The 27,145-nt window shown below is 41.1% G+C and overlaps 4 protein-coding genes and 1 pseudogene across 4 annotated transcripts in view; 2 read left to right on the top strand and 3 right to left on the bottom strand.

Moving 5' to 3' along the window:
* LOC115728660 (disease resistance protein L6-like) overlaps window positions 1–27,145 on the top strand; it is a 344,958-nt gene that overhangs the window by 130,082 nt on the left and 187,731 nt on the right. The gene's annotated exons all lie outside the window — the stretch shown is intronic.
* Window positions 907–2,792, top strand: LOC125313668 (annotated as a pseudogene).
* On the bottom strand, window positions 4,121–7,411 carry LOC125313744 (endo-1,3;1,4-beta-D-glucanase-like). Its single transcript, XM_048273725.1, has 7 exons — window positions 7,063–7,411; window positions 6,667–6,688; window positions 5,467–5,593; window positions 5,173–5,263; window positions 4,973–5,062; window positions 4,494–4,594; window positions 4,121–4,344 (listed from the first exon to the last, which is right to left on the bottom strand). Exons 1-7 carry the CDS (start codon window positions 7,208–7,210, stop codon window positions 4,204–4,206), a joined length of 720 nt encoding a protein of 239 aa, XP_048129682.1. The 5' UTR covers window positions 7,211–7,411; the 3' UTR covers window positions 4,121–4,203.
* On the bottom strand, window positions 8,540–11,142 carry LOC125313743 (endo-1,3;1,4-beta-D-glucanase-like). Its single transcript, XM_048273712.1, has 7 exons — window positions 10,840–11,142; window positions 10,690–10,711; window positions 10,025–10,151; window positions 9,678–9,768; window positions 9,432–9,521; window positions 9,119–9,219; window positions 8,540–8,967 (listed from the first exon to the last, which is right to left on the bottom strand). The coding sequence occupies exons 1-7, from the start codon at window positions 10,985–10,987 to the stop codon at window positions 8,827–8,829; spliced, it is 720 nt and encodes a 239-aa protein (XP_048129669.1). The 5' UTR covers window positions 10,988–11,142; the 3' UTR covers window positions 8,540–8,826.
* LOC125313571 (endo-1,3;1,4-beta-D-glucanase-like) lies at window positions 21,920–24,129 on the bottom strand (the record flags this gene model as incomplete). The annotated part of the gene is made up of 7 exons (XM_048273235.1): window positions 21,920–22,061; window positions 22,213–22,313; window positions 22,526–22,615; window positions 22,771–22,861; window positions 23,142–23,274; window positions 23,778–23,799; window positions 23,928–24,129. Coding segments are annotated over 7 exons (780 nt in total), but the record flags the coding sequence as incomplete, so codon positions are not given.

Genomic DNA, 27,145 nt, shown 5'->3' with positions numbered 1-27,145 from the left:
TACTTGTTTTTTAGGTTCTTCAGTGGTGCACAAGTAGGACAGCGCTTCGTTAGGAGGGGGACTTTTGATAGGGGATTTTTTTTGTATAAGTTGTATGTATAGCTGATGAGCTTCTAAAATTTTTGGTGATTACGTGTATCTTTTTATTGGTTTATAGAAGGCTCTGTATCAGTAACCGCAAGACCTTTTTAGATATATCTTAACGTATGTGTATATATATATATATATATATATTGATATCAGGTTAAACAGATTACATTTTGAGGCTGCACCCTTTGAGTGAAAGGATGGCCGTGTCATTGCCCTATTCTCGTAAGAATTGGGGTGTGACACCATTTACTCGCAAGAATTCCAGAACCTGCAAAAGAAAAACATTTATGTGTGTCCTCAATAGAAGAAAATAGTCCCATTTTTTATTGGCCCTATTGTCCCTTAGTATTCACCTAATGTCATGGCACCTGCTGCGGCGACCGCCGGCCGCTCGTGTGCGCATAATTCGGTAATTATGCATAGGAAAACAATGTATGATTATGTATAGTAGGCACGCGCAAGACAGAGCAAGCAGGGACAATTCAGAAGATCTCACAGTGAGAAAAGAGGAGGGGGGGGGCGGGGGAGGGTGGGGAGTGAGTGGTCATCTGAAAAATGCATGCTAAAGAATGAAAGAAGTGAAGGGTAATATAAGAAATCTAAAAATCGGAGAATAAAAAATGGAGGAAAAAAGAACACGAGAAATGTTGTGACTTTCGTACACTTCCTTCACGCGTGGGCTCGGTTTGGGAAGATTTGAATTCAAGATCTCTTAATTGAAAATCATGTCAAAATTTTACGCGATAGATATGGACTATTCTAAAATCTTAAACTGTCGTACGAGAGAAAGCAACCGCGAGAAGTTGGTGAAAAGAAATGATGCGAAGAATGGTGAATCCCTCTGCTCTTCCTCCTCTTCTTCGACCACTATGTAGTAAGCTCACTCTCTATCATCATGTCTTTGCATCCGCTCTTCTTCTTCTTCCTCGCAATGTCAATTCCTATCCCTCCCGTCACTTTCGCACTTCACCCTCCACTTCTCGATTGAGCGATTCCATGAATCGCTCACAAGCTTTGGAATATGTGATGAACCTATGCAAAAATGGCGGAGTGGCGAAAGCCGCCGATGTTTTGCATTATTTCAAGATCATGATTCGGCTGAACCCTTTGCCTTCGGCTCCCTGTTTCGTCCAACTCTTGGGAGCTGCGGCGAGGATGAAGCATGATGCTACCGCCATCCACATAATCGAGCGAATGGATTCCATGGGCATGTCTCGCCACGTTTTCGTTCTCAATATTCTGATAAATTGCCTCTGCCGCTTGAAAAGGTCTGATCTTGGATTTTCCGTTTTGGCCAAAATGTTCAAGCTTGGGCTTGAACCTAATGTGGTGACCTTGAACGCTTTGCTCAACGGGCTCTGTGAAGAGGGCAAAACCGCACAAGCCTCGACCTTGGTAGAAGAAATGTGGGGCAAAGGGTTTATGGCCAATGTATATACGTACTGCATCATCACAAAGGGATTGTGCAGATCCGGTGATACTTCGAAAGCTGTCCAGTTTATAAGGAATTTGGAAGAAAGGGGTTGCGAGCTAAATGTGGTCACGTACAAGACGATCATTGATGGTTATTGCAAGGAAGGACTGGTGGCAAAGGCATTTGGCTTCTTTGACTGCATGATTCACTGGGGAATTCAGCCAGGTATCTTCACTTACACTACCTTGGTACATGGCTTATCCTACATAGGCGAATGGAAACAAGCAAAGGCATGATAGAGGAAATGATTGATGATGGAATCCACCCAGATGTTTTCACTTATAACTCCTTCATCCTTGGTCTATGCCGTTGTGGCCAGTGGGAAGAGGCTCAAGTCCTGTTGAGCGAGATGTTGCGGGGAGGAACAAAGCCAGATAATCGAACCTTCAGTATTGTCTTGGATGCACTCTGCAAACAGGGCATGACTGATGAGGCGAGGTGCATATTTGATTTGCTGATCGAGATGGATATTGAGCTAAATGTAGTTACTTATAGCTCATTGATCAATGGCTACTGCCTTCAAAATCAAATGGATGATGCTGCAACTATATTTTGTTTGATGACTGCAAGGAAATGCAATCCTAATGTGGTGACCTATATATAGCACATTGATTAATGGATATTTTGGGGTTAAAAGAGTCGATAAGGCAATGAGTCTCCTTCGTGAAATGTTGGAGAAGGGATTAGTCCCTAACGTTGCCACCTATCATTGTCTCATGGATGGTTTTTTCCTTACTGGAAACCCCAGGGTTGCACATCAGCTCTTTTACAAAATGCTGGCTTGCAATCATATAAATCAACGAACTTATGCCATCATGTTAGATGGCCTTTGCAAATATCAGCAAATCGACAAGGCAATGGCATTGTTTCAACAAATGGAAGATGGCATCGGCAATGTTAATATCATCCACTGCACCATCCTTACTAACGACATGTGTGAGGCAGGGGAACTTGGATCTGCAAGGAACGTCTTCAATTCATTGGATGCCAAAGGGTTGCGACCTAATAACATGACACTCGGTGCCAGGATAAAAGGACTTTGTAAAGCTGGCCAAATACGTGAAGCTTGCGAGCTACTTCATAATATGAACAAGAAGGGATGCTCTCCTAATGATTTAGTGTATAACATTATTATCTGAGCACTGCTTGAAGATGGTCAGAAAGCGAAGGCAATGCTTATCCTTGGAGAGATGATTGAGAAAGGCTTCTCACCAAATGCTGCATCCACAGCTAAAATGTTGAGCGCATCAGCTAACAATAAATCACCATCCCGAAATTCTGCATAAACTTTTGTGTGTGCACGTAGGAAGTAGCCAACTTTTTATCTCGATGAAAGAAGATTTGGCTTGCATCATCAAATGCCAGTTACTTCGGTATATTTTCAGATTAGTTTGTTACGAGGAAGAAAACATGGCGGTGTACGGAAAATAAAGTGCAATGGATGACCTTCTGCTACGTTAGCCATACGAAGGTATCCCCTCCCTTACCGAGTCTTCGTGAAAATCGTTGTCCCAATGCTATAGTCTGTGACATGAAAATGAAAGATTGAGGAACCTCGGTTCGTTGAAATTTAAGGGGCTGCTAGAGAATAGTTCCTTAATGTTAGCCTAGAGATTATGTTCTATCTTCAAAGTTGTAGTCAAACCGAGAAATTAATGTCTTACAACCTAGTCTTGATCATCACTGGACATGAGAAGGTGTCATTTTATTGGACTCGTTGTCTGGAATTACAAGTACTCGTTTAGTTTCTTCCTTTCCTGTTCCTTTTCCTCTTTTCAACTTTGCTTTCTTCGGATGATAAAGTACCATTGAAGTTTCTGGCTCGAGGTCAAGCATTCATATGATTTTGTGTTGTCTTTTGAAATCTACAAATTCTGAAGCTTGAAATGTGGCATTGAAGGTTATGACTTGATTTTGATTCCACGTAATTCTAAGACTCAAGTTAGGTAATAATGTGATTGATGAGTGAAAAAGGGCGGCGGCTAGTCCTAATGACCATGTTGCGCCTCCTCATAGATCCACGGGGGCACAACAATCAACCCAATTCTGCTTGCTACATGATATCGATTACGTTGATTAGCGTCGAAGTCTCTTGCCCAGGCAATGAGGGAATTCAATGAATCTCGATGCATCGGCAATATGTCGACTTTTCTTTGCCAACTCATTGCTCTGCTAACATGACAAAACTTGGCGTATAATTTTTCTGAATCAACTGATAAAAATCTTCTAAATGTGCGGTTGCCAAGCAACTGAACTACAAGACGAGCAAAACTGAATTTGCACCCACCTCAAAAACCAAAGTTTTAAAAGCTTTTTGCTGAATGAAGATGCCTTGAGGTCACAATGCATTGTAAATATAATTCTCGACTTTAATGGCAAGTTTAGAGTGAATTCATCCTAAGTCCCACACAAGCATTATCAAATCATCATAAATATAATACAAGCGTCGATCGAGAGAGATTCCATTTCGTCTATCTAATCTTTATGACAGAATTCGAATGGAGATTTTATTTCGTCTATCTAAGCTTTCTCCATTTTCTTGGCAATCGCAGAATGTAGAGAATAAACAGCATCGACTTCATTACCCGAGTTGTCACATGCCATAAGAGTAGGGTTTCAATGGATGCCAGAGACTTCCCTCACTTGACAAACTTCACAAACCACTCTAGCATATCCGAATGCGCCTCCTCGGCACGCTTAACCGCTTCTTCATCGGCGACATCGTACCTGACAGTCCACCCATGGGAAACTTTCGGAAATATCTTCACTCGTGCATCAACCTGTGAAACAGTAGATATTCACGCAAAATCTCTACTACCATGTGGCAAAGCAAACTCTCTGCGTGGCTTGCATAAATCAATCTTCCCAATTGGGAAGTAAACAGAAGTTCATGAACCCGAGAACCATAGGTGAATTATCCGAATCTCACCTCGGGTGTGGCAGCCAGAATCTCTTCAAACTGCTTCAGGAGTTCCGGTGGTGACCTATGGTCTGTCTCAGCTCCTAATATGGCTATTGGAGCCTTAACCCCTGCAAAATTGCACCACTCTTAAGGTGCAAAACTGATGCAGCTGACAAGTTATAGTGATGTCTTGTTAATGTAGGCTCATCACATCTTGCAATAGTTGTCCGGGAAATGCGTCTGAGGTAACTAAACCACCACATCTTTAGTGGCTTGTGGGCTGTGAAAATGTTTGTTTCACAGAGGTTATAAAGAGCAGAGCACATCGTCATATCTGTACAGTCATACGACGTGTATGTTCCAACTTTCCATGCCATCAAGAGATGCTTTGTCTTCGTCATGCAAGCCATATGCAATATACGCAGGTAGGCTCCTACAGCTACTTTAAGAACTGACAATATGCAAACCAAGAGCTTATGAAAATACCAAAAATAAAGATGACATACCCTGGATGTCATCCACCGAGACTAATGACGGATGCAATAACACAGCAGCATCGATGGCCCCTGTCTTTGCCAGCTGAACCACAACCTTAGCTGAAGAAACGAAGATCCCATGAGCATTGCACGATATTACAAGCTTGTAAATCATATCCAAGACATGAAAAGAGATCTTTGAAAGAATCATTCAGAACAAAGCTACTCACCTCCCCAACAAAAGCCAGCAGCCCCAATTGCAGATGCACCTTTGCCTTTCACAGCTTCAATTATTCGCTTTGCATCTTCATATCCCTTATCCTGCCAAAAAAATTCTTTTGGCATCAGCAATCACAACTACCGATGGACGCATAATATAAGTCGTAGGTTAAGCGACTAATCAGTAATGGTAAAACTGTGAGCCTGTTGAGATAGGCAACTCTTGATCAACTTATGTATAATACTAGTGCAATTTCTAAGGAAAATACTACCGAGTGTCTACAAATTAAAGATTGAGAACTCACAGTTCCATGATCCTTTATCCATTCCATAATGGGCCTTTCGGCATTTTCAGGTACATAAGGATCCCCACCGAGAAAGTCAGGAACAACCACATAAAACCCAGTGGCTGCGACCTTGTCAGCAAGCTTCCTATCCATGAGAATAAACAGCTGATTATCGAGTGACGAAAGAGGTAATCAAAAGATGACCATATCCGACACACACATTTATAGCTTACAGCGCTTACAAACCTGTATGGCAAATGTATATGCCTGCGAAGATTAATAAGAGGATTTAATAAAAGATTTATGCCATGAATTAGGAGTTTGTAGAAAATTTATTCAGCTTCTGAGATTTTGACAGGAGCTGGTAACTCTCGAACATTAATTTCATTCCCCAGAAGGAGTCATGGTTTACAATGAAGAACGGTGAAGACTACAAAAAAGAGTGCCTAACAACCTGTTTGCAAAATGAAGGAGGTATATGGTAATTAACTAAAGGGACAGGCAAACCTGAAGTTAACTTAGAAAAATGTCGAAGAGATCTATCACCATATGGAAATTCCAAGGCATCATATACAGTACACTTACATCAAAATGGAAAGATCAGAAGGTCCTCGACTCACAACAGTTCGATTATACTAAGAATAACACATATCTAATTGCAGGGCAAGTCTTGCTTTTGAGGTAGAGATCTCCATGCTCATGCACTTGAGACACTTAAGTCGACATAGAAGACTCACCCTCAGTTGGACATTCTAAATACCAGAGCTTCTTTAAGAGACACTATCCAAAATACTCTTGAGAATCTCAAGAACTAGCTTAAGAGAGAGCCCAGAGTCACAGACCTGGAGAATTTTCTTCATAAGAGAACAACCAAATTGCAATATTGAATAAGCTGCCAACGATGTAGTTCCTCTGATATCTAGTTATAAGGGGAAATACACACATCATCACCTTCTCTAGACTATAGCAATATTTTGTTAATTTTAGAGCATAAAGCTAGAGGAAAGTAATAACCACGTCAACTGTGAAGCGTTTGGAAAAGAGAAAAAAAGGAAAAATTACAAGAAAATAGAAAGAAGAGAAGGAAAGTCTTGATTCTTGCATAACCACTTCCACCAACGCGCTCGCGATCGCGCACACACGGAGATGGTCTGAGAAGAATAAAAAAAATTTCAACTAGCAAGTAGCAAGAAAGAATTATAGGGGAATCGTACATACCTCAAGTTTGGAGCTTCATATCCTGCAAAATCAACCCGACCAACCGAATCATGTGATTAGCTATGAGAGGACAAATAACAGATTGCCAGTAGAAATGAAACCACAAAAAGAGGTTTTCCTTCTTTATGCTCCTATTCAGTAACCTCCAGTTGATAATTCACATGCCATCATGAATCAACTCTCAATGAACTTCGAAGAAACAGCCCTACTCCGTAAACATAGCCTCTTGTTTCACAAGCATGAGTCAGATAGTCTCACTATATTCCAAGAGAAACTCTGCTATTATGACAAAATGGCAACTAAAACACTGGCCCAGATTACATATTGAACCAGAAGCACCGACTATGAACCCAAAATGCAAACTTCATCGTTTCAAAGGAAGTACTAGGCAAGTACCAAACACATCACAGACAAGGACGATGGCGAGGTTAGAGGCAGAGGAACCAGAGACGTAGCTCTTGAGTCCGCCCAGCTCCTCAACATGGCCTTGCCCGCTGGCTGGGTTCAGAGCTGGAGGGTTCTCGCAGCATTGAGGTCCTGACATGATCTGGGATTTTGCCGCTGTTATGCGACCGCTGAGTGCTTCTGGCGGTAAGAACAGAGGCAATGAGACGTGAGACCCCAAGAAGAAGAGACAGAGAAAGTGAGAGAATGCAGGGTTAGAATGTAAGACGACAGGAGTCTGCAGGAGGCAATGTCGTACGTGTAATATAACGGTGATTCTGCGGTTCCAGGTGGCACGCCAAGATTGCCTTCTGAAAATTATAGACTTTTCCATGATGTGCTGTCGCGATGTCTAAAAGGATATTTTTAAAGATTCCTTTTCCCGTGTAACCTTGTGGTTCGGATTGGTCATGAAAACATGTTGTGGTCCGAATTAATGTCACTTTCTAAATCAGATTATGCTTTTCTAGGGCCCAATAATTTCTTCATTTTGATCCACAAAAAGTAGGCATGTGGGTGTCTCTTATGTTGGCATGAAATGAGGAAATGGGTGAGTGAGACACACTAGAAATGAATAGGGGGCGGACCATTCCGGCTCAACTTGGGCGGATCAGTTTGGTTCCCGATTTCGCAAACTTAGAATCGAATCGGCTTTTGATTTCAGGGCTGAAAACACCAGTTCTACTACTAGACATAAATATGTTTTTACAGTAAAATAACGCAGGCATTTATATTTTAATATTGAAACTTTGATCTTTGTATGTAGTATAATAAAGGGTCAATTTCCAAGTGGAACCGAGAATCGGCTATCGAGAAGCGGAACGGAACTTGCCGATCAAGAACAGATGGCTCCAAAATTATAGCCGGTTCCATTCTCGGTTCAAATCTTTTGGAATTAGAAGTCACGGGATTGGTTTATGGTTTTAGGCCGGGAATCAACCTATTTGAAAAACAATCACTTCCAGAAATAAGCAAAACCATATCAAGGAAGTCGTCACTTATTGACCCGATAGAAATGTGCATCCTTTCATGAAAATCATTTATGCGCATTACGAAAATATATACCATCCAAATGGAAAATGTATATTGCTTGATTTCCGAAAGCCATATTCATTATCATATTGGCTTGAGTTGTTTCTTTTGCTTTCCCAAATCCGAACCAAACAAACACAAACTTGTCTTTTGTTCAAAATTCTTTGACGAAGTTCGAATGATTGATTCTTCTCCATGTCCTTACTTCCATCTGCTTTTCCTTTCGAGATCAAGTATCTTTAATAAAGTCTTTTGTTCAAAATTTGACACGCGTCGATAGATAAAAGGAGATGATTTAAGCGGTTGCATTTGAAATTGAGCGGTCCCGAGATCACCTAAACATTGCCCACTTAGGCGGATAGCATTGTGGAACATGTCCTAAAATGAAAATGGAAGATGAACAAAGCATCTGCTATTTTTTATTCCCCTTGTGGTCCTCGTCTAGTTGACAGTGAACACCTCCAATCGAATTGAACAAATCCAAATTGGCATGATACAACTCGACACGACACGTTATGTTTTCAATCTTCAAAGTTTGAGGGACGAAACCGCGATCTTATTTCTCTTAAGCGACAGAGTACAATACGCTGCTTAAAACAGATGTCTAATCCTCAAAATGTTCATCTCACACAATGCAGTCATCTACTGCTTCCCTCACTATATTCCGTTTAAAAGGCCTTCTCTTCACTTGACATGCTTCAAAAACCATTTCAACGTGTCCTCTTGGGCCTCTTCGGCGCTCTTGACAGCGAATTCGTTGTCATCATCGTACCTCACACTCCATCCATGGCTAACGCTAGGGAATATTTTCACATAACTCTCAAACTGCAAAACCGGGGTCTTTGAATTAGTGATGTGTAGAAATAACAGGAGAGGGGAAGCGCATTAAGAGTGAGCTTACAGGAATGTGGAAAAACGAGTGCATTGTCCGACAATTTGTTTGCAACAAATGCACAAAACATCCCAAGATGCTTACCTCAGTTTTGGCCGACATGATCTCCCCGAACTTTTTGAGTTCTTCGGGAGGGGAAGCATGGTCAATCTCGGCTCCCAATATGGCAGTTGGAATCTTGATGGCTGAACAAAGAACAGACGAATAGGATTCAGTTTAAGGAACACATCTAAAGCAGACAAATATCGCGCTACCGATTTCTTGTAATTGACCAGACTTGGTATAGTGGGTTTCTTCATCCCTCTTGGCTGCATTTGTAGACTCTTCTCCAGAATTCACAAACTTAATCATTCATGAGCATATTAAATTTGTTCTACGTTCACTGGCATAGCTATACCTTCGATTTCATCTTCAGTCATACGACCAGGGTGCAGAATAACTGCTGCTTGAATGTCTTCAGTGCCTGCTAATTTGACTAGGACCTTTCCTGAAAAGAATAGGCAAGCTCTTTTTAACGACTTGAAAGAACTTTGTTTTACAAGTGAACAGAACTAGTTTTCCAGTAGTGAACGTAGAACAAACTCCTCATTGCTAAAGCCAATAACCTCCGCAAACTGTATAAGTGAATTCAGAAAATTTTCACCTCCCCAACAAAATCCTGCAGCCCCAATGGCAGACACGCCTTTACTCTTAAGAGCTGAAATCACTGGCTTCGCATCTTCATACCCTTTATCCTAAAGAAGCAAATGAGGTAACGGTTAACGGAATAACAGTTAACGAAAAGACAACTAAAAAACTGGTGACATGAAAATTCATGAGGTTTTATTCTTTCAAATGACCAGAAACTCCAACCAGGTGTAGCTACTAGTGCAAGTTACTGCATGTGAAATGAGTCTAGAAATCAAGTTTGCATATTGGAAAGCCCTTGTTTCCGCTGCACTTCTAAATGTACTTCAATACTTTCACAGCCTGAAGGAGTGAAAAACTCACCGTGCTATGAATTTTCCTCCAAGCTTCTCTGTCAAAATTAGGATTACTGAGATCAATGGGATCCCCGAACAAGAAATCGGGTACAACCACCAAGAATCCTGCAGATGCAACCTTATCTGCGAGTTTCCTTCACAACGAAAGCAGTCCACAAATAAGTATCACGATTTGAAGAGGTAACTCTTATCATTTTCAATCTTGTGAAAACATAGAATGCCATGACTGCTAACAAGGCGATCCCAGCTTATATAATGTTGGTCTTGAAACTAAGGCTCACTCTATCTCAGCATGAAACCGCATCATATAAACAGCTAGGCCATGTAAGTAGCGAAAGTCTACTAGAACAAGAAATTGTAACTCGTGTTGAATCAAGCAATGTCTATCAAATGTCAGTTGAACTATGCCACGAAGTTCAACAGATGATGTTTTAACTTAGAACAGAAAAGCAACAAACACACTCATCCAGAATGGATTGGCCTCACCCTCATGTGCTATGTAATGCTCTTCAGCACCACAGGTGAAAGGTGAACGGAAAGGTAAAGCTTTCCAATGTGCGCTCTAGGGACAATACAGAGTGATTCGCTTAGAATCTTCAAAAGACTGCACTATAGAACAACATATACATAGAACAACTGGAGAAAGATTCTATGCAAGTAATCACACCATACCTCAGCTTAGGAGCCTCATACCCTGCACAAACAGATGAACAAACGATCAATCAGGCAGCAATTTCACGGACCAATCGAAAAGCACAAGAAGGACAAAGACCCAACTAAGAGAAACAACACAAAATCAGAATCACAGAAATGGGTCAATACCAAAAACATCAGCGATGAGAAGAACAGCACGCTTGGAATCCGAAGGGCCAGTGACGTAAGTTTTTAGGCCTGCAAGCTCTTCAACACGTCCTGCTCCACAGGTCGAGCTCAGGTTCGGTGGGTTCTCAAAGCACTGAGAGCTCGACATTTTCCTTTCTTCCTCAGAAATCTGGTGAACGTTGGACGCACTGGGAGTGAGGAATCAGTGGAAGAACGTGACGATTTGCGAAGGGTACACGGGACAAACGACAAATTGTTATTTGGAAAAGATGGAACTTTTGGGCGTCATTGCATACGTCACTCGGACAAGGTAAAACTTCTCACGTTGCGAGGTTGAAGAGAAAGTGTGCGGCGTTGACTGGACTCGATTCCAAGGCGTACCAATCAATGACTATCAAGAAGAGACAAAAGGTTTGGCGGTATTTTCAAAGATTTCCTCCAACGAGGAGTGAAGAACACTATGCCAACGCCAACGTGCCACCTCATCTCAACTCAACAATCAATTTTTTTTTTTTTTTGGTAAATGTAAGAATTGTATTAACTTTAACCAAACGCAGCTTTACAAAGGCAAAATCCGACACCAACAAGGGAGCCTGCACTCGTGGTGACACTAGACAATGTCACTAGGGGTGCAAGGGTATCGTGGATTCAAAAGCAAGGGTGGAAACCCTAGTGCAGCAAAAAGAAAGGCCAAATAATCGGCCAAAGGCAACTTGGGACAAACCTCCGATCACAAAAAAATAGACCGATTGATGCCCCAACTAGCTTGCATCCTCCGATTTCGTGAGGTATCTTCAACATGTTCATACGTGAGTGCCTTATCTCTAACCACCTTCTCAAGGTGTTTCTTGATAGCCGGCAAAAACAGAGATTGATTCCAAAAAAGGATGCGATTCCTTTCCTTCCATATAATGTGGCATAACGCTCCAAAGGCGAAGCGGGCAATACTTTGGTGAAAGCTCACTGCGTAAATGTGCTTCATGGCCCATTATAAGTTATCCCGCCATGACCCATTGTGCCGGGCAAGATTACACTTGGCTGCCCAAAAAAGAGCACGACTTCCGGTGGAACGGCAACCAAAGAAAAGATGGTCGATCGAGTTTGGTCTACATGAACAGAACGCACAAGTAGCATGTACAATTCTGCTATAGTTTAGTAGTAGTACCTAGGTGGGCAGCCTATTCCATGTGATCGGCTATAGATGAAAAGCGTGACGAGGTGCGGGGGCATGGTCCCGGATGAAGGATTGCCAAGGCACGGTTTGCCCTCTAGGGCGTATGTTCTCCCAAGCCGATGCAATGGAAAAAACTCTTGAGGGATGACCGATCCAAGTAAAGCGATCATTGCTCTGAGTAAGTGAGGGGAGAGGCTCCGGCCAAGCCGTAATACTAGCCGAGACATAAGAGGGAGGGCCGGAGTAAGACATGAAGTCTGCCACTATAGCTAGTCGAGATATGCCCGATCGATAGATGTCTCTATCTTGGAAAATCTTACTGAGTGGTCATCTAGGGTGCCATGAGTCAAACCACAAGGACACACCGCGACCATTACCAACCCGCCATTTAAAGGATTGGTGGAATTCCGCACGAATGTGTAAAATCTTCTTCCACGCCCACGAGCAAAAAGTTGGTTGCTTGACTATCTAGAAATTCCTATTCTTAAAAAAGGTAGAGTGAATCCATTTGTACCATAGGGACTCCTTGTCGATAAATAGGATCCAAATGCTTGAGCATGGTTGCCTTATTGCAATCCCGCAACCCGCGAATGCCAAGGCCCCCTTACTTCTTTGGGAGACAAACATCATCCCAAGAAACTTTCGCCCCACCACTTCCAAGTCCCGAGCCTTTCCACAGGAATTGCCTAAGGATCTGCTCAATGCGGTCTAGGATCGATCTAGGTAAGATAAAAACATTTGCCCAATATACATGGATAGCATGGAGAACTGACCTTATGAGTTGCAACCGTCCAGCAAAAGAGAGACAACGTTGCGTCCAAGATTGTGCTCGAGCCATGATTGAGTTCACCAAGACATTGCAATCCGCTTTGCCAAGTCTTGAAGCAATTACAGGCACCCCCAAGAACCGGAAGGGCAAGGTGCCCTCATGAAAGCCAAGGATACCCATAATCCGATTCCGACCGTCACTAGACCCCCCCGAGAAGAAAGCCTCACTCTTGTTCATGTTCGGTTTCAAGCCTAACCAACTAGAGAACCTATCAATTCCGGCCTTCAAAAGCATGATAGAAGCTACGTTTGCCTCCGCAAAAAGAAGTACGTCATCAGCAAAGAAAAGATGTGAGAGCCGGGTAGCCTTGCATCGCTAGAAAAATTTGAAATCCGTCTTCTGGGTTTGCATATTTAAGATGCTCGTGAATACCTCCATAACCAATGTGAATATATATGGTGACATAGGATCATCTTGCCGAACACCTCTCCCACTAGAGAAAAAGCTATGCAATTCCCCATTAATGGAGATAGAAAACTTGGGAGTGTGAATGCATACCATAATGAGTCTTATAAACTCCCCGGGAAAACCAAAAGCTCTCAAGGTTAGTTCCACGAAATCCCAATCCACCGTATCATACGCCTTTTAGAAATCAACTTTGACGGCACATTTGGGTAAGTGTGGCTCGTGATGAAAACTACAGAAAAGTTCCCGGGCTAACAATAAATTGTCACTAATACGGCGACCTTTCACGAATGCATTCTGTGGGAGGCTAATGAGGGTAGGCAAAACACCGGCCAACCGATTAGCCAAAATCTTCGTGATACATTTATCAATGGTGTTACAACATGCAATGGGTCTATAATCATTCATAGTCGAAGCATTATGAACCTTTGGCACAAGTGCTAAGATCGTAGTATTAATCTCACGAAGTAGCCTCCCCGACACAAAGAAATCCTTTACCGCCATTATCACGGATGAGCCCACAATATCCCACGTACTTTTAAAGAACTCAGCATTAAAATCAACCGGTCCCGGAGCCTTGCTAGAAGCAAGTGAAAACATAGTATTACGAATCTCCAAATCGGACACAGGGCGAGAAAGGGACGTTACCTGGTCATCATTGAGGAATCGCTCCATAACCGATTGGAGCTCCTGCACCGTAGGCCTAACCGGAGGAACCGTATGTGACAGCAAGCCTTCAAAGTGGGAAACAATATGCTGCTGCACCAAATTCGGATCGGTCACGAGAGCACCCGAGCCGTCAGCCACCGAGAGTATTCTGTTCCAAAGGTTCCTCTTGTTAACCGAGAGGTGAAAGTATTTAGTGTTGAGGTCCCCCTCCTTGAGCCATTGTTCACAACTCAACAATAAATTGATCCTTTGTAAATTGAAAATTTGACACAAATTATTCATAACTTTCATTCGATATACAATGTGATCCCTAAATTTATATTCATTTAATGCGGTCCTTGAAATGTAACCTAACGTGCAATGTAGTCCCTCGAACTTTTAATTTGTTCAATGTGGTCCCCGAACTTTTGGTACGTGTTCAATTTAATCCATGAGCTATAAGAGAATATTCAATATTGTTCCTGAACTTGAATTAATGGAATGACAACTTTGAACATCTTCATATAGTTCAAGAACTAAGTTGCACATGACTCCAAAAGAAGTCCATTTTGCAAAGCCTAGCAAGTCGCCTGCAAAAGACTAGAGACCTATTTCCCAAGTTCGAAACTCGTAATAAGCCCAAAAAAAAACAAAAAAAAAACAAATGGTCTTTGCAAATGGCCCCGTCGACGGTCTCTTCGCAATATAGGCTCATGTAGAAGGTCCTCGCACGATTTCGAGCTCGTTAGACTTGTCCTTATTAAGATGATATGGTCGAGACTGATGATTATTGACATTTTCGTGTGAGATAGACACTCCCACCATTAGCTAGAAAACACATTAGGCAGCATCATTCGTGTTTTTAACATGGACCGTAGATTAGAGAAAGAACAAAACCTCGATCTACTGAGGAATTTTTAGGTGCTCTCGAAACGTGACGTTTTGGTCTCGCCCAAGTTAATCATCATATGGGAAAGCACTGGCATTGACTTCAAAAGAAAATAATAAAGTTCATGACACTTGCGAAGATATGGCCGATTTGTATAAAGGAGTATGTTCTTGAATTTATAATTAGGTTCTCTCGAGGTGATATCTCCATTTCATCTCTCTGTCTTGCACTTTGGTGTTGTGCTTTCCTTGCTTGTATCAGCTCAAGGTTCCAACTAAACATGTTTTTTTTTTTTTTTTGGTGAAATGGCTAATTAAATGCCACTAGAAATCTATCTCCTACTACGATATTAATTTTTTTCCACTAAATTCGTGAATTAAAGAAGCAAATTAGTATGATTACGAAATTTAAAAAAAAAAAAAACCACGTTGATCCAAATTGAATTAGTATGTGCTAGCTATGGAGCAAAGACGGCTTAAATACATCACAAGTGCCATAAGTTGTGTACGGCGCTCACTTTAGTATCAAAACTTCCAAATCGATTACTTTAGTGATTAGTTTTTGTAACTTCGATCACTTAAGTGCCAACTTCTTTTAAAAACGATCATTTTAGTGCCGGAGCCAACGTGGCTTGCCGAAAATTCGACAAGTACTATTTTTTATTAATATTTGAGATGACATGGCTCGTTGAATTTAACACTAAAGTGATCGTTTTTTAAAAACATTAGCACTTAAATGATCGTTTTTAACAAAATTTGGCACTTAAGTGATCGTTTTGAAAGTTTTGGCACTGAAGTGATCGAAGTTACAAAAATTTAGCATTAAAGTGATCGATTTGAAAGTTTTGGCACTAAAGTGAGCGTCGTACATAACTTATGGCACTTGGGGTGTACCTAAGCCGAGCAAAGAGACACTTCAAAGACCCAACCTTTCCATAGAGACTTCTTTTGATATGCCTGTTGGTGACCATTATTTCTCAACACTAGAGCTAAGTATAATGGATTGACCGGACTGGAAACCGCCCGAGCCAGACCAAACCGATACCAGACAGGTTGGTTTGGTCCCATACCGAAAAAGTTTCGGTCCAGTTCCTAGTAACCAGCGCTCGGGCAATCCGGTTCCCGATTCCAGGGGGAACTGGACTGATGGACCGGCCTGGACCAAGCATTCTTTTATTAAAAAATGTAAAACTAAATAGTCTAAATCTATGCTAAAATCTGGGTCCCGAATAGTTCAGTCGAGTAATTTTCTGCACATTTCCTCAAGCTGTTTGCGACTGTCATGCTGGGGGCTAGGAACAGAACCCACAACTAGGATTGCTACTTCATTTATATGGCCAGTTAGTCATAAAGCTAGGGAAGCTCTTCTCCTTGTTCAGGCTTTAGGGAAATTACTAGAACCACTATGCAGATGGAGAGTCTATAGGAATTGCTTCAACCTTAGAAATGTAGAGCGGAGGCAAGACCGACTCGTCGCCGGAGTAACTCAATTCCGAGGAGACAGTGGTTCCTCTCGATGATGAAGAGTCGCCTTGGGATCTCCTCGGTCCTTTTCTTGGAAACGCATGCTTCACACTCCGAACAGATTTTCCGGCTAGCCTTGGGAAGCTTTTATTCCATATCTTTCATCTTTCCTTTCTCATTGCCTCCCGTTCTCATTCTTGGTAGGACTCAATGTTAGCAAGTGGAGATGGAATTAACTCCCTCTCCAATAACGCTGGAATCTTCCTTTTTTGAATTAATCGCCTCAATGTTAGCAAGTGGGGAACCGATTCCATTGAACCACCTAGGAATCAGACCGGACCGGACCGAGAACCGTTCACCCTTAATCTAGATAGCCAACCTAATCGTCCCCTACATAGTATTCTCATTTTAAAAGAAAATAAGGCAACTTTCAGTAATCGGCATGTGATGATTGATTTGGGTGAATAGGAATGTCACATTCCGGATTCAAGCTAGACCAAGGAAAAGTTACTTCTTCCTAATTCCTTGGATTTTTTTTTTTTTTTGTATCGATGGGTGTCCAGGACTTTTTGAGCACCCGACTAAATCTTGTCGGGTGTGTCGGCCCCTCCATCTCACACGCCCCAGATAATTGCCGGAGACATACAAATCAGTAGCTTCGAGGGTAACTCCGAACAATGCAAAGGTGATCAAACTTAAATTGGATTCAGCCTAATACGGCAGATCGAGCGAAATAACGCTTGCCGCAACACCAGAAAAAAGAGAGAGAGTGGGCGATAGCAACACCCTTTGCCAACACCAGCAAAAAAAATTTATATATATTTTGGAAGTTTGTCTAGCCATTATTGACCAGTTAGAAGATACATGGGCTTTTTTCCAATTTAATTTTTTTTTAAAAAATATTTACAAAAATATTTTTAAAAAAAGTATTTACCAATTTGGGCCTCACTCGCAGCCCAAGCGTCGAGCAGGCCCTATTGGGCCCGGTCCTAGGCCTTTCCGGCAGCCCGATTCTTGCGAGCGTGGCTTCTTCCTTTTTTTTTTAATTTCTTTTTTAAGTGTTTAAATTATTTATATTTATAATATTTATAATATTTTGTATTTTTTAAACATGTTTATATTTACTTTATTTATAATTTTTTTCTTGTGAAGCTTATCTTTATAACATAATTAGCAATAATTAATGTAAAAATTTATTAAGATCTATAATTAATAAATAATGTTGTAATTATGTAATTAATTTAAAATATTCATAAAATAAAATGTAATATAGCCGCAAGAATATGTTGGAAACCAGCAATAGATAAGATGGGAAATCGCGATAAAAAGAATTAAAAACAGCATGGAAAGATTAAAAACTGCAGCAAAAGAGTGGAAATGAGTAAAGAAAGGGCAAAACTTTGAAAGAGCATATCTCATCGCTCGGGCGACCGTTTGAGAGGATTTTTTTTTTATTTCAGGTAATTTTTCGAGACAAATCCATTGGAAAACCGCCGTAGGCGGTTTGGCCCCCTTTTTCCCCAAAAACGCCGTTTTCCTTGTCAATTTTGCATTTTCTCCCTTCGGTGCTACTTCTCGATATCGAACGAACCCTCCTTTTCCTCTTTCCCCACAAAATACTCTTGACTGAAATTTTGGAAAAAAAACCCCACAAAATACTCTCGACAATTGTTTGGGGAAAGAGGAAAAGGAGAGTTCGTTCAATATCGAGAAGTAGCACCGAAGGGAGAAAATGCAAAATTGACAAGGAAAACGGCGTTTTTGGGGGAAAAAGGCGGGCCAAACCGCCTACGGCAGCCCGCCAATGGATTCGTCTCGAAAAATTACGTGAAATAAAAAAAACAGTCTCAAACGGATGCCCGAGCGATGAGATATGCTCTTCCAAAGTTTTGCCCTTTCTTTACTCGTTTCCACTCTTTTGTCATGGTTTTTAATCTTTCCATGCTGTTTTTAACTCTTTTGCTGCGGTTTCCCGAAAATACTAAAAAAATAGGAAAACCCATCTAGACGATCTCGAATCGCAAAAATCCATCGTTCGTCACCGCCAACGGCGGTGAATATTGATTAGGACGTCATTTCGCTTCAACCGACCGAATTTGAGCTCAATCCGATGTCATTGACCCGATCCGCCGGTTCTTGACACATCACCGTTTTGCCTTCCGATTGGATTTCTATCTGTCCAATAGATGAATATATCATGAAAATCTCTTCTTTTTTTCATTTATCTTACTAATTTTATTTTATGAATATTTTAAATTAATTACATAATTACAACATTATTTATTAATTATAGATCTTAATAAATTTTTACATTAATTATTGCTAATTATGTTATAAAGATAAGCTTCATAAGAAAAAAATTATAAATAAAATAAATATAAACATGTTAAAAAAATACGAAATAAACTAAATATTATAAATATAAATAATTAAAACACTTACAAAAAAGAAAAAAAAACGCCCCGCTCGGCAACCCAACTGCCGAGTGAGGCCCAAATTGGTAAATACTTTTTTTTAAAAAATAATTTCGTAAATATTTAAAAATAAAAATTTAAATTGGAAAAAAACCCAAGATACTATGCTTGGATTTTTCTTACAAATCTCCAGGTAATTGCCGGCTGTGGAGTCCTGACATGCTAATGCATATTGGACCAATCAGCCTTGATCTACTAATGTATAGTTTCTGCCTGCGTTTTACAGATTCATGTGACTTTTTTACCAAAACTATATTCGTTAAAAAAAAAATTGAAATATGTCGACGCGACCAACCGAATCATGTGATTAGCTATGAGAGGACAAATAACAGATTGCCAGTAGAAATGAAACCACAAAAAGAGGTTTTCCTTCTTTATGCTCCTATTCAGTAACCTCCAGTTGATAATTCACATGCCATCATGAATCAACTCTCAATGAACTTCGAAGAAACAGCCCTACTCCGTAAACATAGCCTCTTGCTTCACAAGCATGAGTCAGATAGTCTCACTATATTACAAGAGAAACTCTGCTATTATGACAAAATGGCAACTAAAACACTGACCCAGATTACATATTGAACCAGAAGCACCGACTATGAACCCAAAATGCAAACTTCATCGTTTCAAAGGAAGTACTAGGCAAGTACCAAACACATCACAGACAAGGACGATGGCGAGGTTAGAGGCAGAGGAACCAGAGACGTAGCTCTTGAGTCCGCCCAGCTCCTCAACATGGCCTTGCCCGCTGGCTGGGTTCAGAGCTGGAGGGTTCTCGCAGCATTGAGGTCCTGACATGATCTGGGATTTTGCCGCTGTTATGCGACCGCTGAGTGCTTCTGGCGGTAAGAACAGAGGCAATGAGACGTGAGACCCCAAGAAGAAGAGACAGAGAAAGTGAGAGAATGCAGGGTTAGAATGTAAGACGACAGGAGTCTGCAGGAGGCAATGTCGTACGTGTAATATAACGGTGATTCTGCGGTTCCAGGTGGCACGCCAAGATTGCCTTCTGAAAATTATAGACTTTTCCATGATGTGCTGTCGCGATGTCTAAAAGGATATTTTTAAAGATTCCTTTTCCCGTGTAACCTTGTGGTTCGGATTGGTCATGAAAACATGTTGTGGTCCGAATTAATGTCACTTTCTAAATCAGATTATGCTTTTCTAGGGCCCAATAATTTCTTCATTTTGATCCACAAAAAGTAGGCATGTGGGTGTCTCTTATGTTGGCATGAAACGAGGAAATGGGTGCGTGAGACACACTAGAAATGAATAGGGCGCGGACCATTCCGGCTCAACTTGGGCGGATCAGTTTGGTTCCCGATTTCGCAAACTTAGAATCGAATCGGCTTTTGATTTCAGGGCTGAAAACACCAGTTCTACTACTAGACATAAATATGTTTTTACAGTAAAATAACGCAGGCATTTATATTTTAATATTGAAACTTTGATCTTTGTATGTAGTATAATAAAGGGTCAATTTCCAAGTGGAACCGAGAATCGGCTATCGAGAAGCGGAACGGAACTTGCCGATCAAGAACAGATGGCTCCAAAATTATAGCCAGTTCCATTCTCGGTTCAAATCTTTTGGAATTAGAAGTCACGGGATTGGTTTATGGTTTTAGGCCGGGAATCAACCTATTTGAAAAACAATCACTTCCAGAAATAAGCAAAACCATATCAAGGAAGTCGTCACTTATTGACCCGATAGAAATGTGCATCCTTTCATGAAAATCATTTATGCGCGTTACAAAAATATATACCATCAAAATGGAAAATGTATATTGCTTGATTTCCAAAAGTCATATTCATTATCATATTGACTTGGGTTGTTTCTTTTGCTTTCCCAAATCCGAACCAAACAAACACAAACTTGTCTTTTGTTCAAAATTCTTTGACGAAGTTCGAATGATTGATTCTTCTCCATGTCCTTACTTCCATCTGCTTTTCCTTTCGAGATCAAGTATCTTTAATAAAGTCTTTCGTTCAAAATTTGACACGCGTCGATAGATAAAAGGAGGTGATTTAAGAGGTTGCATTTGAAATTGAGCGGTCCCGAGACCACCTAAACATTGCCCACTTTGGCTGACAGCATTGAGGAACATTTCCTTCTAAAATGAAAAAGGAAGATGAACAAAGCATATGCTATTTTTTATTCCCCTTGTGGTCCTCATCTAGTTGATAGTGATGTTAGTGGTCTGCCTCAAGAACTAATCAAGGTTGATGCTCTAACATTAGTTGTGGATTAGGTTGTGTCGAAAAAAAAAATGACATTCACTATACTTAGATAGTCATAATGTGTTGCTAGAGACCGCTTATGATTTGTGGGCCAAAAAGGGTTTTGAGCACACCGCTAATATTTAGTGAACCTACGGGGTCGTACATAATAGCGAACCGAGTTTATATTTTATCTGCGCCTTGATCTATTTAAGAAGTAGATTTTAATTTATTTTCTTATTCTAAATATTTACGCGATCGTGCATGTTATGAGATAACGATTAAACGCACGATTGGAGATAGACGGTTTGGAGAACCCGAATCGCTCGGCCCCACTTTTTTTATTTTGCGTAAATATTGAAGCTATATATAGACATGAAAAACCCTAGAAACGATAGAGGGAATTAAGAGAATCTAATTCCGAAGGAAGAAAAAAAGAACACAGAGAATCGTTCTCTATTCTTAGATTTTTGAGAGAGTCTCAAAGATCAAAGGCAATCAATCAAGAGGAGCTCCAAGATCCGTAAGCTAGCACTTGGATCGTTGGAGACTTCGGTTCGTGTGTGTGGATACCGATAGATGCGCAACACTTGGGGCGCTAATCCGTATACAACCGATCATCAATTTAGCTTCGATTTGTAAAAGGTTCATCTTGAACTCCTATTGATTTCAATATACGTATAGATCCTGTCTAGGGTTTCGGTTTAGAACTATATTCCGCTGCATTTTGACAATCTCGAAACCCCATCAAGTGAACACCTCCAATCGAATTGAACAAATCCAAATTGGCATGTTACAACTCGACACGACACCTTATGTTTTCAATCTTCAAAGTTTGAGGGACGAAACCGCGATCTTATTTCTCTTAAGCGACAGAGTACAATACGCTGCTTAAAACAGATGTCTAATCCTCAAAAATGTTCGTCTCACACAATGCAGTCATCTACTGCTTCCCTCACTATATTCTGCTTAAAATGCCTTCTCTTCACTTGACATGCTTCAAAAACCAATTCAACGTGTCCTCTTGGGCCTCTTCGGCGCTCTTGACAGCAAATTCGTTGTCATCGTCGTACCTCACACTCCATCCATGGCTAACGCTGGGGAATATTTTCACATAACTCTCGAACTGCAAAACCGGGGTCTTTGAATTAGAGATGTGTAGAAATAACAGGAGAGGGGAAGCGCATTAAGAGTGAGCTTACAGGAATGTGGAAAAACGAGGGCATTGTCCGACAATTTGTTTGCAACAAATGCACAAAACATCCCAAGATGCTTACCTCAGTTTTGGCCGACATGATCTCCCCGAACTTTTTGAGTTCTTCGGGAGGGGAAGAATGGTCAATCTCGGCTCCCAATATGGCAGTTGGAATCTTGACGGCTGAACAAAGAACAGACGAATAGGACTCAGTTTACGGAACACATCTAAAGCAGACAAATATCGCGCTACCGATTTCTTGTAATTGACCGGACTTGGTATAGTGGGTTTCTTCATCCCTCTTGGCTGCATTTGTAGACTCTTCTCCAGAATTCACAAACTTAATCATTCATGAGCATATTAAATTTGTTCTACGTTCACTGGCATAGCTATACCTTCAATTTCATCTTCAGTCATAGGACCAGGGTGCAGAATAACTGCGGCTTGAATGTCTTCAGTGCCTGCTAATTTGACTAGGACCTTTCCTGAAAAGAATAGGCAAGCTCTTTTTAACAACTTGAAAGAACTTTGTTTTACAAGTGAACGGAACTAGTTTTTCAGTAGTGAAGTTAGAACAAAATCCTCATTGCTAAAGGCAATAACCTCCGCAAACTGTATAAGTGAATTCAGAAAATTTCACCTCCCCAACAAAATCCCGCGGCCCCAATGGCGGACACGCCTTTACTCTTAAGAGCAGAAATCACTGGCTTTGCATCTTCACACCCTTTATCCTAAAGAAGCAAATGAGGCAACATTTAACGAAAAGACAGTTAAAAAAACTGGTGACATGAAAATTCATGAGGTTTTACTCTACTGATACTGTCTCACATGTCGCATTTGAAATTTGGTAAAACACAGGTCTAGATGGGCGTCTAAAATCTTTGAAATGACCAGTAACCTCCAACAAGGTCTAGCTACTAATGCAGGTTTGCACATTGGAAAGCCCTTGTTTCTGCTGAACTTCTAGATGTAGTTCAACATTTTCACAGCCTGAAGGGGTGCAAAACTCACCATGCTATGAATTTTCATCCAAGCTTCTCTATCAAAATTAGGATTACTGAAATCCATGGGAAAGGGATCTCCGTACAAGAAATCGGGTACAACCACCAAGAATCCTGCAGATGCAACCTTATCTGCGAGTTTCCTTTACAACGAAAGTAGTCCACAAATAAGCATCACAATTTGAAAAGGTAACTCTTATTATTTTCAAACGTGTGAAAACATAGAATGCCATGACTGCTAACAAGGCGATCCCGGCTTAAATAATGTTAGTCTTGAAACTAAGGCTCACTCCATCTCAACATGAAACTGCATCACACAGCCAAACAGCTAGGCCATGTAAGTAGCGAAGTCTACTAGAACAAGAAATTATAACTCCTGTTGAATCAAGCAACGTATATCAAATGTCAGTTCAACTATGCCACGACGTTCAAAAGATGATGTTTTAACTTGGAATAGAAAAGCAACAAACGCACTCATCCAGAACGAATTGGCCTCACCCTCATGATCACAGGTGAAAGGTGAACGGAAAGGTAAAGCTTTCAAATACAGAGTTATTCACTTAGAATCTTCAAAAGATTGCACTATAGAACAACAATTTACGTAGACCAACTCGAGAAAGATTCTATGCAAGTAATCACACCATACCTCAGCTTAGGAGCCTCATACCCTGCACAAACAGATGAGCAAACGATCAATCAAGCAGCACTTTCATGGACCAATCGAAAAGCACAAGAAGGACAAAGACCCAACTAAGAGAAACAACACAAAATCAGAATCACAGAACTGGGTCAATACCAAAAACATCAGCGATGAGAAGAACGGCACGCTTGGAATCCGAAGGGCCAGTGACGTAAGTTTTGAGGCCTGCAAGCTCTTCAACACGTCCTGCTCCACAGGTCGAGCTCAGGTTCGGTGGGTTCTCAAAGCACTGAGAGCTCGACGTTTTCCTTTCTTCCCCAGAAATCTGGTGAACGTCGGACGCACTGGGAGTGAGGAATCAGTGGAGGAACGTGACGATTTATAGAGGGGACACGAGACAAAGGACAAATTGTTATTTGGAAAAGATGGAACTCTGGAGCGTCATTGCAAACGTCACTCGGACAAGGTAAAATTTCTCACGTTGCGTTTGCAAGGTTGAAGAGAAAGTGTGCGCCGTTGACTGGACCCGATTCGAAGGCATGCCAATCAATAACTATCAAGAAGAGACACAGAAGGTTTTGGCGGTACTTTCAAAGATTTCCTCCCACGAGGAGTGAAGACTAGTTCCGACGCCAACGTGTGACCTCATCTCGTCTCAACAATCAATTGATCCTTAGCGAAAGGAAAAATGACACAAATCGTTCAATATAAATGAGATCTCTAACCTTACAATTTATTTAAGGTAGTTCATGAAAGGTAGCTCAACGTGCGATGTGGTCCCCTAAACTTTTAATTTATTCAATGGGATCCATAAACTTTTAGTACATGTTCAATTTAATCCATGAACTGCAATAGAATATTCAATGTTGTTTCTGAACTTGAATTAATGGAAGGACAACTTTGAACATCTTCATATAGTTCAAGAATTAGGTCACACATGACTCCAAGAGAAGTACATTTTGCAGAGCCTAGCAAGTCGTCTCCAAAAAACCAGAGACCTATTTCCCAAGTTCGAAACTCGGAATAAGCCAAAAAAAGGAAAATGGTCTTTGCAGATGGTCCTGTCGACAGTCTCTTCGCAATATAGGCTCATGTAGAAGGTCCTCGCACGATTTCGAGCTCGTTAGACTTGTCCTTATTAAGACGATATGGTCGAGACCGATGATTATTGACATTTTCATGCAAGATGGACACTCCCACCATTAGCTAGAAAACACATTAGGCAGCGTTATCTGTGTTTTAACATGGACCGCAGACCAGAGAAAGAACAAAACCTCGATCTACTGAGGAATTTTTAGGTGCTCTCGAAACGTGACGGTTCGGTCTCGCCCAAGTTAATCGCCATATGGGAAAGCACTGGCATTAACTCCGAAAGGAAAATAAGAAATTTCATGACACTTGCGAAGGTATGGCTGATTTGGATAAAGGAGTATGTTCTTGAATTTATAATTAGGTTCTCTCGAGGTGGTGTCTACATTTCATCTCTCTGTCTTGCACTTTGGTGTAGTGCTTTCCTTGCTTGTATCAGCTCAAGGTTCCAATTAAACATGTTCTTTTTTTTTTTTTTTGGTGAAATGGCTAATTAAATGCCACCAGAAATCTATCTCCTACTACGATATTAATTTTTTTCCACTAAATTCGTGAATTAAAGAAGCAAATTAGTATGATTACGAAATTAAACAAAAAAAAAAAAAAAGACACGTTGATCCAAATTGAATTAGCATGTGCTAGCTATGGAGCAAAGAGACGCTTCAAAGACCCAACCTTTCCATAGAGACTTCTTTTGATGTGCCTGTTGGTGACCATTATTTCTCAACACTAGAGCTGAGTATAATGGACTGGTCGGACTGGAAACTGCCCGGACTGGACCAAACCCATACTAGACAAGTCGGTTTGGCCCCATACCGAAAAAGTTTCGGTCCGGTTCCCGGTTCCTGAATTTGAAACTAGTGCCCAAGTAATCCGGTTCCCAATTCCAGGGAGAATCGGACTGATGGACCGCCTACTCGGACCGACCATTCTTTTATTAAAAAATATAAAACTAAATAGTCTAAATCTATGCTAAAATGTGGGTCCCGAATAGTTCAGTCAAGTAATTATCTGCACATTACCTCAAGCTGTTTGCGACTGTCATGCTGGGGCCTAGGAACGGAACCCACAACTAGGATTGCCACTTCATTTATATGGCCAGTCAGTCATAAAGCTAGTGAAGCTCTTCTCCTTGTTCAGGCTTTAGGGAAATTACTAGAACCACTCTGCAGAGGGAGGGTCTATAGGAATTGCTTCAACCTTAGAAATGTAGAGTGGAGGCAAGACCGACCTCGTCGCCGGAGTAAATCGATTCCGAGGAGACAGTGGTTCCTGTCGATGATGAAGAGTCGCCTTGGGATCTCCTTGGTCCTTTTCTTGGAAACACATGCTTCACACTGCGAACAGATTTTCCAGCTAGCCTTGGGAAGCTTTTATTCCATTTCTTTCATATTTCCTTTCTCATTGCCTCCCGTTCTCATTCTTGGTAGGACTCAAAATTCTCTCTGTAAGAACCTTTGGATGACGTTGGTCCCTGAAGGCCGTCCTCGAGAACTAACTTGACTCCCATCTCTTTTGAATTGACCGCCTCAGTGTTAGCAAGTGGACATGGAACTGACTCCCTCTCCAATGACGCTGGAATCTTCCTTTTTTTGAATAAATCGCCTCAATGTTAGCAAGTGGGGAACCGGTTCCATTGGACCGCCTAGGAATTGGATCGGACCGGACCGAGAACCGTTCGCCCTTAATCTAGATAGCCAACCTAATCGTCGCCTATGCAGTGTTCTCATTTTAAAAGAAAATAAGGTAGTTTTCAGTAATCGGTATGTGATGATTGATTTGGATGGATAGGAATGTCGCAATCTGGATTCAAGCTAGACAAAGGAAAAGTTACTTCTTCTGAATTCCTTGGATTTTTTTTTTCTTGTATCGATGGGTGTCCAGGACTTTTTGAGCACCCGACTAATTCTTGTCGGGAGTGTCGGCCCTTCCATCTCACATAACCCCAGATAATTACCGGAGACATACAAATTTGTGCTTCTGAGGGTAACTCCAGAACAATGCAAAGGTGATCAAACTTAAATTGAATTCAGCCTAATGCAGCAGATCGAGTGAAATAACGCTTGCCGCAACACCAGCAAAAAGAGAGAGTGTGGTTGATAGCAACACCCTTTGCCAACACCAGCAAAAAGAAATTTTTTTTTTTTTGTTTAGCCATTATTGACCAGTTAGAACATACTATGCTTGGATTTTTCTTACAAATCTCCAGGTAATTGCCGGCTGTGGAGTCCTGACATGCTAATGCATGTTGGACCAATCAGTCTTGATCTACTAATGTATAGTTT

The sequence above is a fragment of the Rhodamnia argentea genome, chromosome 1 (assembly GCF_020921035.1).
Source record: "Rhodamnia argentea isolate NSW1041297 chromosome 1, ASM2092103v1, whole genome shotgun sequence".
NCBI lineage: Eukaryota > Viridiplantae > Streptophyta > Magnoliopsida > Myrtales > Myrtaceae > Rhodamnia > Rhodamnia argentea.
This window is presented reverse-complemented; position numbering and strand designations above follow the sequence as displayed.

What these genes read in the sequence shown, in the direction of transcription:
- LOC125313744 (XM_048273725.1), bottom strand. Translation starts at nt 7,210, where the DNA reads ATGTCAGGACCTCAATGCTGCGAGAACCCTCCAGCTCTGAACCCAGCC. An exon ending in CCTTGTCTGTGATGTGTTTG is followed by an intron (nt 6,689 to 7,062) that starts GTACTTGCCTAG and finishes TTGATTTTGCAG; the next exon opens with GATATGAAGCTCCAAACTTG. An exon ending in TGCTGGCTTTTGTTGGGGAG is followed by an intron (nt 5,063 to 5,172) that starts GTGAGTAGCTTT and finishes TCGTTTCTTCAG; the next exon opens with CTAAGGTTGTGGTTCAGCTG.
- LOC125313743 (XM_048273712.1), bottom strand. Translation starts at nt 10,987, where the DNA reads ATGTCGAGCTCTCAGTGCTTTGAGAACCCACCGAACCTGAGCTCGACC. An exon ending in TCTCATCGCTGATGTTTTTG is followed by an intron (nt 10,712 to 10,839) that starts GTATTGACCCAT and finishes CTGTTTGTGCAG; the next exon opens with GGTATGAGGCTCCTAAGCTG. An exon ending in GACTGAAGATGAAATCGAAG is followed by an intron (nt 9,220 to 9,431) that starts GTATAGCTATGC and finishes TTCTTTGTTCAG; the next exon opens with CCATCAAGATTCCAACTGCC.